The 12,462-nt window shown below is 48.5% G+C and overlaps 1 protein-coding gene across 1 annotated transcript; it reads right to left on the reverse strand.

The window, feature by feature from the left end:
* Positions 1-8,754: 8,754 nt before the first annotated feature.
* Positions 8,755-11,722, reverse strand: HAMP (hepcidin antimicrobial peptide). Its single transcript, XM_063942311.1, has 3 exons — positions 11,583-11,722; positions 10,689-10,751; positions 8,755-9,745 (listed from the first exon to the last, which is right to left on the reverse strand). Exons 1-3 carry the CDS (start codon positions 11,658-11,660, stop codon positions 9,644-9,646), a joined length of 243 nt encoding a protein of 80 aa, XP_063798381.1. The 5' UTR covers positions 11,661-11,722; the 3' UTR covers positions 8,755-9,643.
* Between the last annotated feature and the right edge of the window lie 740 nt (positions 11,723-12,462).

Raw genomic sequence — 12,462 nt, forward strand, 5'->3', positions numbered from 1 at the left:
GTGTAGGTAGTATAGGTGGGAGGAGGGGAGGTGTGAGGGTGTATTAGTGTGGGTAGTATAGGTGGGAGGAGGGGAGGTGTGAGGGTGTATTAGTGTGGGTAGTATAGGTGGGAGGAGGGAGGTGTGAGGGTGTATTAGTGTGGGTAGTATAGGTGGGAGGAGGGGAGGTGTGAGGGTGTATTAGTGTGGGTAGTATAGGTGGGAGGAGGGGAGGTGTGAGGGTGTATTAGTGTGGGTGGTATAGGTGGGAGGAGGGGAGGTGTGAGGGTGCATTAGTGTTGGTAGTATAGGTGGGAGGAGGGGAGGTGTGAGGGTGTATTAGTGTGGGTAGTATAGGTGGGAGGAGGGGAGGTGGGAGGGTGTATTAGTGTAGGTAGTATAGATTGGAGGAGGGGAGGTGTGAGGGTGTATTAGTGTGGGTAGTATAGGTGGGAGGAGGGGAGGTGTGAGGGTGTATTAGTGTGGGTAGTATAGGTTGGAGGAGGGGAGGTGTGAGGGTGTATTAGTGTGGGTAGTATAGGTGGGAGGAGGGGAGGTGTGAGGGTGTGTTAGTGTGGGTAGTATAGGTGGGAGGAGGGGAGGTGTGAGGGTGTATTAGTGTGGGTAGTATAGGTGGGAGGAGGGGAGGTGTGATGGTGTATTAGTGTGGGTAGTATAGGTGGGAGGAGGGGAGGTGTGAGGGTGCATTAGTGTGGGTAGTATAGGTGGGAGGAGGGTAGGTGTGAGGGTGTATTAGTGTGGGTAGTACAGGTGGGAGGAGGGGAGGTGTGAGGGTGTATTAGTGTGGGTAGTATAGGTTGGAGGAGGGGAGGTGTGAGGGTGTATTAGTGTAGGTAGTAGAGCTGGGAGGAGGGGAGGTGTGAGGGTGTATTAGTGTAGGTAGTATAGGTGAGAGGAGTGTAGGTGTGAGGGTGTATTAGTGTGGGTAGTATAGGTTGGAGGAGGGGAGGTGTGAGGGTGTATTAGTGTGGGTAGTAGAGGTGGGAGGAGGGGAGGTGTGAGGGTGTATTAGTGTGGGTAGTATAGGTTGGAGGAGGGGAGATGTGAGGGTGTATTAGTGTAGGCAGTAGAGGTTGGAGGAGGGGAGGTGTGAGGGTGTATTAGTGTGGGTAGTATAGGAGGGAGGAGAGGAGGTGTGAGGGTGTATTAGTGTGGGTAGTACAGGTGGGAGGAGGGGAGGTGTGATGGTGTATTAGTGTGGGTAGTATAGGTGGGAGGAGGGGAGGTGTGAGAGTGTATTAGTGTAGGTAGTATAGGTGGGAGGAGGGGAGGTGTGAGGGTGTATTAGTGTCGGTAGTACAGGTGGGAGGAGGGGAGGTGTGAGGGTGTATTAGTGTAGGTAGTATAGGTGGGAGGAGGGGAGGTGTGAGGGTGTATTAGTGTGGGTAGTATAGGTGGGAGGAGGGGAGGTGTGAGGGTGTATTAGTGTGGGTAGTATAGGAGGGAGGAGGGGAGGTGTGAGGGTGTATTAGTGTGGGTAGTACACGTGGGAGGAGGGGAGGTGTGATGGTGTATTAGTGTGGGTAGTATAGGTTGGAGGAGGGGAGGTGTGAGGGTGTATTAGTGTAGGTAGTAGAGGTGGGAAGAGGGGAGGTTTTAGGGTGTATTAGTGTAGGTAGTATAAGTGAGAGGAGTGTAGGTGTGAGGGTGTATTAGTGTGGTAGTATAGGATGGAGGAGGGGAGGTGTGAGGGTGTATTAGTGTAGGTAGTAGAGGTGGGAGGAGGGGAGGTGTGAGGGTGTATTAGTGTGGGTAGTATAGGTGGGAGGAGGGGAGGTGTGAGGGTGTATTAGTGTGGGTAGTATAGGTGTGAGGAGGGTAGGTGTGAGGGTGTATTAGTGTGGGTAGTATAGGTTGGAGGAGGGGAGGTGTGAGGGTGTATTAGTGTGGGTAGTATAGGTTGGAGGAGGGGAGGTGTGAGGGTGTATTAGTGTGGGTAGTATAGGTTGGAGGAGGGGAGATGTGAGGGTGTATTAGTGTAGGCAGTAGAGGTTGGAGGAGGGGAGGTGTGAGGGTGTATTAGTGTGGGTAGTATAGGAGGGAGGAGGGGAGGTGTGAGGGTGTATTAGTGTAGGTAGTAGAGGTGGGAGGAGGGGAGGTGTGAGGGTGTATTAGTGTGGGTAGTATAGGTTGGAGGAGGGGAGGTGTGAGGGTGTATTAGTGTGGGTAGTATAGGTGGGAGGAGGGGAGGTGTGAGGGTGTGTTAGTGTGGGTAGTATAGGTGGGAGGAGGGGAGGTGTGAGGGTGTATTAGTGTGGGTAGTATAGGTGGGAGGAGGGGAGGTGTGATGGTGTATTAGTGTGGGTAGTATAGGTGGGAGGAGGGGAGGTGTGAGGGTGCATTAGTGTGGGTAGTATAGGTGGGAGGAGGGTAGGTGTGAGGGTGTATTAGTGTGGGTAGTACAGGTGGGAGGAGGGGAGGTGTGAGGGTGTATTAGTGTGGGTAGTATAGGTTGGAGGAGGGGAGGTGTGAGGGTGTATTAGTGTAGGTAGTAGAGCTGGGAGGAGGGGAGGTGTGAGGGTGTATTAGTGTAGGTAGTATAGGTGAGAGGAGTGTAGGTGTGAGGGTGTATTAGTGTGGGTAGTATAGGTTGGAGGAGGGGAGGTGTGAGGGTGTATTAGTGTAGGTAGTAGAGGTGGGAGGAGGGGAGGTGTGAGGGTGTATTAGTGTGGGTAGTATAGGTGGGAGGAGGGGAGGTGGGAGGTGTATTAGTGTTGGTAGTATAGGTGGGAGGAGGGGAGGTGTGAGGGTGTTTTAGTGTGGGTAGTATAGGTGGGAGGAGGGTAGTTGTGACGGTGTATTAGTGTGGGTAGTATAGGAGGGAGGAGGGGAGGTGGGAGGTGTATTAGTGTGTGTAGTATAGGTGGGAGGAGGGGAGGTATGAGGGTGTATTAGTGTGGGTAGTATAGGTGGGAGGAGGGTAGTTGTGACGGTGTATTAGTGTGGGTAGTATAGGAGGGAAGAGGGGAGGTGGGAGGTGTATTAGTGTGGGTAGTATAGGTGGGAGGAGGGGAGGTGGGAGGGTGTATTAGTGTGGGTAATATAGGTGGGAGGAGGGGAGATGTGAGGGTATATTAGTGTGGGTAGTACAGGTGGGAGGAGGGGAGGTGTGAGGGTGTATTAGTGTGGGTAGTATAGGAGGGAGGAGGGGAGGTGGGAGGTGAATTAGTGTGGGTAGTATAGGTGGGAGAAGGGGAGGTGTGAGGGTGTATTAGTGTAGGTAGTATATGTGGGAGGAGGGGAGGTGTGATGGTGTATTATTGTGGGTAGTATAGGAGGGAGGAGGGAAGTTGTGAGGGTGTATTAGTGTGGGTAGTATAGGTTGGAGGAGGGGAGGTGTGAGGGTGTATTAGTGTGGGTAGTATAGGAGGGAGGAGGGGAGGTGTGAGGGTGTATTAGTGTGGGTAGTATAGGTGGGAGGAGGGGAGGTGTGAGGGTGTATTAGTGTGGGTAGTACACGTGGGAGGAGGGGAGGTGTGATGGTGTATTAGTGTGGGTAGTATAGGTTGGAGGAGGGGAGGTGTGAGGGTGTATTAGTGTAGGTAGTAGAGGTGGGAAGAGGGGAGGTTTTAGGGTGTATTAGTGTAGGTAGTATAAGTGAGAGGAGTGTAGGTGTGAGGGTGTATTAGTGTGGTAGTATAGGATGGAGGAGGGGAGGTGTGAGGGTGTATTAGTGTAGGTAGTAGAGGTGGGAGGAGGGGAGGTGTGAGGGTGTATTAGTGTGGGTAGTATAGGTGGGAGGAGGGGAGGTGTGAGGGTGTATTAGTGTGGGTAGTATAGGTGTGAGGAGGGTAGGTGTGAGGGTGTATTAGTGTGGGTAGTATAGGTTGGAGGAGGGGAGGTGTGAGGGTGTATTAGTGTGGGTAGTATAGGTTGGAGGAGGGGAGGTGTGAGGGTGTATTAGTGTGGGTAGTATAGGTTGGAGGAGGGGAGATGTGAGGGTGTATTAGTGTAGGCAGTAGAGGTTGGAGGAGGGGAGGTGTGAGGGTGTATTAGTGTGGGTAGTATAGGAGGGAGGAGGGGAGGTGTGAGGGTGTATTAGTGTGGGTAGTACAGGTGGGAGGAGGGGAGGTGTGATTGTGTATTAGTGTGGGTAGTATAGGTGGGAGGAGGGGAGGTGTGAGGGTGTATTAGTGTAGGTAGTATAGGTGGGAGGAGGGGAGGTGTGATGGTGTATTAGTGTAGGTAGTATAGGTGGGAGGAGGGGAGGTGTGAGGGTGTATTAGTGTAGGTAGTATAGGTGGGAGGAGGGGAGGTGTGAGGGTGTATTAGTGTGGGTAGTATAGGTGGGAGGAGGGGAGGTGTGAGGGTGTATTAGTGTCGGTAGTACATGTGGGAGGAGGGGAGGTGTGAGGGTGTATTAGTGTAGGTAGTATAGGTGGGAGGTGTGAGGGTGTATTAGTGTGGGTCGTATAGGTGGGGGGAGGGGAGGTGTGAGGGTGTATTAGTGTAGGTAGTATAGGTTGGAGGAGGGGAGGTGTGAGGGTGTATTAGTGTAGGTAGTAGAGGTGGGAGGAGGCTGCACATTTACACACCACTGGACAGCTGAGCCGTCTATACTTCTAAGCAGCGGCAGTGCTGTTAGGTTGCCAGGGCAACCTATGGGGAGCCACTGGGAGCGCAGCGCCTTTACACACCATTGGACAGCTGAGCCGTCGCTCAGCTGTCCAGTAATTCTATGCGCGCCGCTGCTGCTGTTAGGTTGCCAGGGCAACCTAGAGGGAGCCGCTGGGAGCCCAGCGTGGAGGAACGATCTGTGTGCGGGTGCTGGGGGGCCCTATTAAAATGGGGGGCCTGGGTTACTTACTCCCCCTTAATCCGGCTCTGGCTACAGGGAGGAAATGTGAAATCCACAATGTGATTTACATTCTGGGGGCAGCGTAGTGTAACCTGTTATGCTCAGACGGTTCTGGGGGCAGCGTAGTGTAACCTGCTATGTTCAGACGGTTCTGGGGGCGGCGTAGTATCTTCGCTACGTTCTAGGGGCAGCGTAGTATCACCTGTCTGCTTTTCCTACACCAGTTGATATATGTAACCACATGAACGGGATGCCGTCAGTTTGCCGGCGATCGGGGTACCAGCGTTCAGGAGGCCGATACTGGAATCCTGACAGCCGACAATACCACCAGCCGGAATCCCAGTGCACCAGGGCTATTCCTACTTGTGGGTGTCCACAAGACCCAAATGGTGGGAATAGACCCTATGGCGAGTACAGAGAGCAACCGAGCCAGCAAAGGTACTCTAAATGCTCGCCCCCCTGCCGGCATCCCACCCCCGCCGGTACTCCATACCGAACCAACGGCTACTTGCAGACATCTTTCCTGGCTTTTTGATTATTTTGTTTTTCTTTTCATTATTTACTCAGATTTACTTAGTTTTCTGATATTTGTGTTTGTATTATGTTTGTTTTGTTATTTATATAATTTTGTTGTCTTTTGTTTTTGTTATGCTTTATGACTTTTGCATACCTCATGCTGGTCTCAGTGCTCCGTTGTCATGGCGCCTGTTCTTTATTAGCCTCTAATACAGATCCTATACTAAGGAGCCAACGGTGTGTTATATATTCTCTTTATTTTGGTATTATTTGATGTTATACCAGCCCTAATCCATTGAAAACGCATGAATGTCCTGTAGGTGGGTGAAACCAACCAGGTATAGACGAAGGGACTGTGTCTCTCACGAGGGGGTCAATTTACTAAGGTGGGAGTTTTTAAGTACTGGAGATGTTGGTCATAGCAACCAATCAGATTCTACTTAACATTAACATTTGCATTTATCTAGCTGCTTCTAGAAAATAATAGATAGAATCTGATTGGTTGCTATGACCAGCATCACCAGTTCTAAAAAAAAACTCCCACCTTAGTAAATTTACCCCGGGGTGTCTGTAAATTAACCTGTATACCGCTAATTTGTTTCCAAAAACACACATAAAACAATGAACAACAGATTGGGGTATATTTACTAACATTCGTAATTTCCGAAAATAGGTCAAAGTTCAATCACGAATGACATCGAGAGTGTAAAACTGCAACTTTTTGAATTTATTACGATGGATTTACTAAGCTGTCGTATTCGTGTTTTTCTTTTCTTCCGATGTCGATGTCATTCGTTTTTTTTTTCCTAATTTTACGGCAGTGATTAGCAAAACACTGCCGTTTTTTTTTACAATCAATCTCGGCCGGATCTGTGTGATCCGTGCTGGGGTTCTTTTTATTTTTTATTTTTAATTAAACAATGTAAAATCCCCCCAAAAAATGCGTGGGGTCCCCCCTCCTAAGCATAACCAGCCTCGGGCTCTTTGAGCCGATCCTGGTTGCAGAAATATGGGAAAAAAATGACAGGGGTTCCCCCATATTTAAGCAACCAGCATCGGGCTCTGCGCCTGGTCCTGGTCCCAAAAATACGGGGGGAAAAAAGAGTAGGGGTCCCCCGTATTTTTAAAACCAGCACCGGGCTCCACTAGCTGGACAGATAATGCCACAGCCGGGGGTCACTTTTATATAGTGCCCTGCGGCCGTGGCATCAAAAATCCAACTAGTCACCCCTGGCCGGGGTACCATGGGGGAGTGGGGACCCCTTCAATCAAGGGGTCCCCCCCCCCCAGCCACCCAAGGGCCAGGGGTGAAGCCCGAGGCTGTCCCCCCCCATCCAATGGGCTGCGGATGGGAGGGCTGATAGCCTTTGTTGTAAAATAAAAGATATTGTTTTTAGTAGCAGTACTACAAGTCCCAGCAAGCCTCCCCCGCATGCTGGTACTTGGAGAACCACAAGTACCAGCATGCGGCGGAAAAACGGGCCCGCTGGTACCTGTAGTACTACCACTAAAAAAATACCCAAAAAAACACAAGACACACACACCGTGAAAGTATAATTTTATTACATACATACACACATACATACATACTTACCTTATGTTCTCACGCAGGTCGGTCCTCTTCTCCAGTAGAATCCAAGGGGTACCTGTTGAAGAAATTCTACTCACGAGATCCAGGGGTCCAGGCTCCTCGGCAAATCCAGGGATAATCCACGTACTTGAATAAAACAAAAAAACGGTTGCCCGACCACGAACTGAAAGGTGACCCATGTTTGCACATGGGTCACCTTCCCACGAATGCCAGAAACCCACTTTGCCTTCTGGCTAAGTGGGTTTCTTCAGCCAATCAGGGAGTGCCACGTTGTAGCACTCTCCTGATCAGCTGTGTGCTCCTGTACTGAGTGACAGGCAGCACGCGGCAGTGTTACAATGTAGCGCCTATGCGCTACATTGTAACCAATGATGGGAACTTTCTGCTCAGCGGTGACGTCACTTTAGGTCAACCGCAGGGCAGAAAGTTCCCATCATTGGTTACAATGTAGCGCATAGGCGCTACATTGTAACACTGCCGTGTGCTGCCTGTCAGTGAGGACAAGAGCACACAGCCGATCAGGAGGGTGCTACAACGTGGCACTCCCTGATTGGCTGAAGAAACCCACTTAGCCAGAAGGCAAAGTGGGTTTCTGGCATTCGTGGGAAGGTGACCCATGTGCAAACATGGGTCACCTTTCAGTTCGTGGTCGGGACACCGTTTTTTTGTTTTATTCAAGTACGTGGATTATCCCTGGATTTGCCGAGGAGCCTGGACCCCTGGATCTCGTGAGTAGAATTTCTTCAACAGGTACCCCTTGGATTCTACTGGAGAAGAGGACCGACCTGCGTGAGAACATAAGGTAAGTATGTATGTATGTGTGTATGTATGTAATAAAATTATACTTTCACGGTGTGTGTGTCTTGTGTTTTTTTGGGTATTTTTTTAGTGGTAGTACTACAGGTACCAGCGGGCCCGTTTTTCCGCCGCATGCTGGTACTTGTGGTTCTCCAAGTACCAGCATGCGGGGGAGGCTTGCTGGGACTTGTAGTACTGCTACTAAAAACAATATCTTTTATTTTACAACAAAGGCTATCAGCCCTCCCATCCGCAGCCCATTGGATGGGGGGGGACAGCCTCGGGCTTCACCCCTGGCCCTTGGGTGGCTGGGGGGGGGGGACCCCTTGATTGAAGGGGTTCCCACTCCCCCAGGGTACCCCGGCCAGGGGTGACTAGTTGGATTTTTGATGCCACGGCCGCAGGGCGCTGTATAAAAGTGACCCCCGGCTGTGGCATTATCTGTCCAGCTAGTGGAGCCCGGTGCTGGTTTTAAAAATACGGGGGACCCCTACTCTTTTTTTCCCCCGTATTTTTGGGACCAGGACCAGGCGCAGAGCCCGATGCTGGTTGCTTAAATATGGGGGAACCCCTGTCATTTTTTTCCCCATATTTCTGCAACCAGGATCGGCTCAAAGAGCCCGAGGCTGGTTATGCTTAGGAGGGGGGACCCCACGCAATTTTTTTTGAAAAAATAAGCACTTTCCCACCCCTTCCCACTGATATACATGCACGGATCTCATGGATCCGTGCATGCCTATCCAATCACGAATAAAAAAAAAAGGTCTGTTTTTTTTTAGCACTTTTTTACGAGTTGTAATTTTTCACGGCAGTGTTTGTTCTTTTTTGGCTTTGCACTTCTTAGTAAATGACCGAGATTCATACTTAAACAGCCGCGTTTTGACCGATGGTGTATTCATTCGTAATTTTTTACCTGAACTTGCAAAAAATTACGAATGCCCTCATCACTGCCGTGATTAGTGTTTAGTAAATTACCGAGATTAACCGAGATGACACTTTGAAGAAAAAACGGCATCTCGGTCAAAATCGGGAGCTTAGTAAATATACCCCATTGAGTGTGAAGTGCCACCAGTTTATTAAATGTAACAAAATGAAGTTACACTTTTAAAATTGTTGAAAAATATACATAATAAATAACTTCATATACATAACACACAATATATCAGGGATCTTATATAACAAATATATTACACGTCATATGATAATGACATAGGAGGAGCTATCGTCCGCAGTAACTACAGCAGGGGGGGAGGGGGGGGGGCAGTATGAGCTTGTTGTAGCTACAAAGTTCCAGTTGGACCTTCATTTATTATCCTAAACCTTTAATAGTCTGTAAGAACAGAGGAGGCGCTTACAGAGGTGATGAGTTCTTCTATATAAGAAATACGTTACTCTTATTTCCCATATATACATATGGAATGGAAGAGGGAGGCAGAGAGTAACTGAGATTTATTAAGCCTGGAGACAGCGTAAGGAAGTGATAAACCAGTGTTAAGTGCAAGGTGATAAATGCACCAGCCAATCAGATCCTAACTGTTAATTTACAAATTGGAGCTGATTGGCTGGTGCGTTTATCACCTTGCACATATCACTGGTTTATCACTTCCTTATGCCTTCTCCAGGTTAATACATCTGCTGAACATTTTACAAGCAGAGCAGCAACATTAATAAATACAGAGCAGGGAAGGCGCGGAGCGGAGAGCCCGGGCGTCTTACAGGAAAAAAACATGAAAAACCACATTAACCCCTTGTGTGCCTGAAGACAGTAGGCAATCTCCAGCTGCAGGACATTTCATGCATCTCTCCGTTCTAGGCTGTGTGAGGTAGAAGGGACACGTTCCCGGATCCACGGGGTCCATCCACGGGGTACATTGTGTCTCCAGGTAAGAGGGCTTTGTGACTTGTGAGTCCTGGTGAACCCCACCGCCCTGAGGGCGAGATCAGGTCCGACAGCAGTACCCGCACCCTTTGTTGGCACAACATTTACAGCAGTAAGTGCAGATGCCCAGTCCGATGTGTCGCTTGTCCCGGGTGTGAGACTCCTAGAGGGAAGAGGGAAGACGGAATTAATGACAATTCCCCTGATTGCTGGAAGCAGATACATGGTAAATATGGCAAAAACAGCTGATCCAGAGGGGATGGGAGAAGTAGAACATACATTCCCTGCAAAGAACAATCCTAAGGTCACGGCCCCTTTATCACTATGACTTCCCTGCAAAATGTAAGCAAACGTAAACTCTCTGCTGCATCACAGGGTGATAACCTCTGTGCCTTCTTATGTGTATATATTAGGGGGGAGATTTAGCAAAGCTTGGAGAGAGATAAATTGGTGAGAAACACAGTACCAGCCAATCAGCTCCTAGCTGCCATGCTACAGGCTGCGTTTGAAAAATGACAGTTAGGAGCTGGTTGGTTGGTACACTGGGGCAGATGTATCAATCCTGGAGAAGTGATAAAGTGGAAGGTGATAACGCAGCAGCCAGTCAGCTCCTGTCATTTTTCAAACCCAGGGGCAGATGTATTAACCTGGAGATGGCATAAGGAAGTGATAAACCAGTGATAAATGCAAGGTGATACATGCACCAGCCAATCAGATCCTAAATGTTAATCTACATATTGGAGCTGATTGGCTGGTGTGTGTATCACCTTGCTTTTATCACTGGTTTATCACTTCCTTATGCCTTTTCCAGGTTAATACATCTGCCCCCCAGTCTGTAACTTGACATGTTGAAGCTGATTGGCGGGTGCGTTATCACCTTCCACTTTATCACTTCTCCAGGCTTAATACATCTGCCCGTTTATCTCTCTCCAAGCTCTAATTAATCTCCCCCAGAAGTTTCACATATAAACACTCAGCGATCCCTGCGCTGCACATATAACAGAGATCATCTTTCTAGATCCCTGCGTAGATAACAGAATGAGCTAATCATTGTAATTCTCCAGGAAGAGTTGATTTATTTAAATAGTACAGTAACTGCCCCTCACCTGTGCAGCATATTCCTCTGTCTGGGACTGGGCGAGATGATCTGCAGAATTTTCTATTTCATTCTGAAAGGGAAGGGGGGAAAAACTGTTTTAATATTTTCTGCATAAATAGAGACATCGCTGACACCGCCACCAAGTGTATGAAATCTCTATATTACAGGTTGAGTATCCCTTATCCAAAATGCTTGGGACCAGAGGAATTTTGGATATCGGATTTTTCCGTATTTTGGAATAATTGCATACCATAATGAGATATCATGGCGATGGGACCTAAATCTAAGCACAGAATGCATTTATGTTTCATATACACCTTATACACACAGCCTGAAGGTCATTTTAGCCAATATTTTAATAACTCTGTGTATTAAACAAAGTTTGTGTACATTGAGCCATCAAAAAACAAAGGTTTCACTATCTCACTCTCACTCAAAAAAGTCTGTATTTCGGAATATTCCGTATTTCGGAATATTTGGATATGGGATACTCAACCTGTATATAATATCATGTTTAACATTAGTAATTGTGTAAGAGAGACACTGAGACGGTTACAGAAAATGATCCCGCAGCACATCGCGCACCACCAGACATTAGCCGAGGCAAATTATGATTCCAACAGATATCACAAGGTGGCAAAATATGATATAAAATACAGGAAGGGCGATATTATAAATGTGAGGGTCAAATGAAAACTTTCAGGAGTCAGAGGGGGAATTCATCACCCCTCATCTGTACATGAGTCCCAGAAGTTTGGGGAGGAAGGAAGGACAGGAAGATCTGGGTATAGGAGAGGGGCAGTCTGTATATAGGAGGCAGGAGACCATATAACAGAACATACACACAGAGAGGTAATACAGGTGTACAGCAAGGAGATGTAATACCCTCTCTACGACTTACCCCTCTCAGGGAGACCCCAAGGCTCCTATGTCCGAGCACGGAGAGGATGAGGAGCACGCAGAGGACGAAGGCTTTCATTATTCCTGTGTCTGTGGGACGGTCACCAGTGGATTCAGCCTCTGAGGTTGATGATGTCTCACCTGCTGGGACGGAGCTGTATATATGGGCAGATCCCAGACCAGGGGTCACCACACAGGTCACACCTATGATAGTCCCTGGCGCCTTCTGTTTGTTTGTTTCTGTGCCGGCAGCGCAGATTTCCACATTCTCTGTTGTTGTGGGGATGTTATCACCTCTTACACCTTCTTTACTGGTACTGGAGATCAGATGTCAGAGATTGGGACATTCCGGAACCTGAGGTCTGTTTGTTGGCAGATGGGGAAGTGCTAGGATGGGCGCCTGGCTACACAGTGTCCTCCTGTGTCTCATGGTCAGACAACGTCTGGCAGCTGGTGGACCCGATAACCTGCGGGCATCTGTGTGTGGTGCCGCGTAAGGTGTAATCACAAGTCCATCAATCACATTTACTCTGCAGTTCCAGCATACTCTGCATTGGGTATAAACGCAGTAATAAAACAAGACTGGGGGGAGGGGGGTTTATTAATTATCAAGTTCTAGTCCCGATAATTCTAACTGTCGGAATTTATTAAAAAAATCACATGCAGGAGCAGCGGCTCTGAAAGGGTGTTTTCAGGGGATATCCAGCAACTATATTTATTGATAAATAGGCCCCCAGGTATTAATAGGAAGACAAAGCAGTAAGAGGGTGCTACTCGCAAGCTCACAATCTATACGGTATCCGGACTCTGGGTCGACACCACTTAGGTCGACACCCATTAAGTCGACACCCATTGGTCGTCAGTGAATAGGTCGACACTTG

The sequence above is a fragment of the Pseudophryne corroboree genome, chromosome 10, assembly GCF_028390025.1.
Source record: "Pseudophryne corroboree isolate aPseCor3 chromosome 10, aPseCor3.hap2, whole genome shotgun sequence".
In the NCBI taxonomy this organism is placed as follows: Eukaryota; Metazoa; Chordata; class Amphibia; order Anura; family Myobatrachidae; genus Pseudophryne; species Pseudophryne corroboree.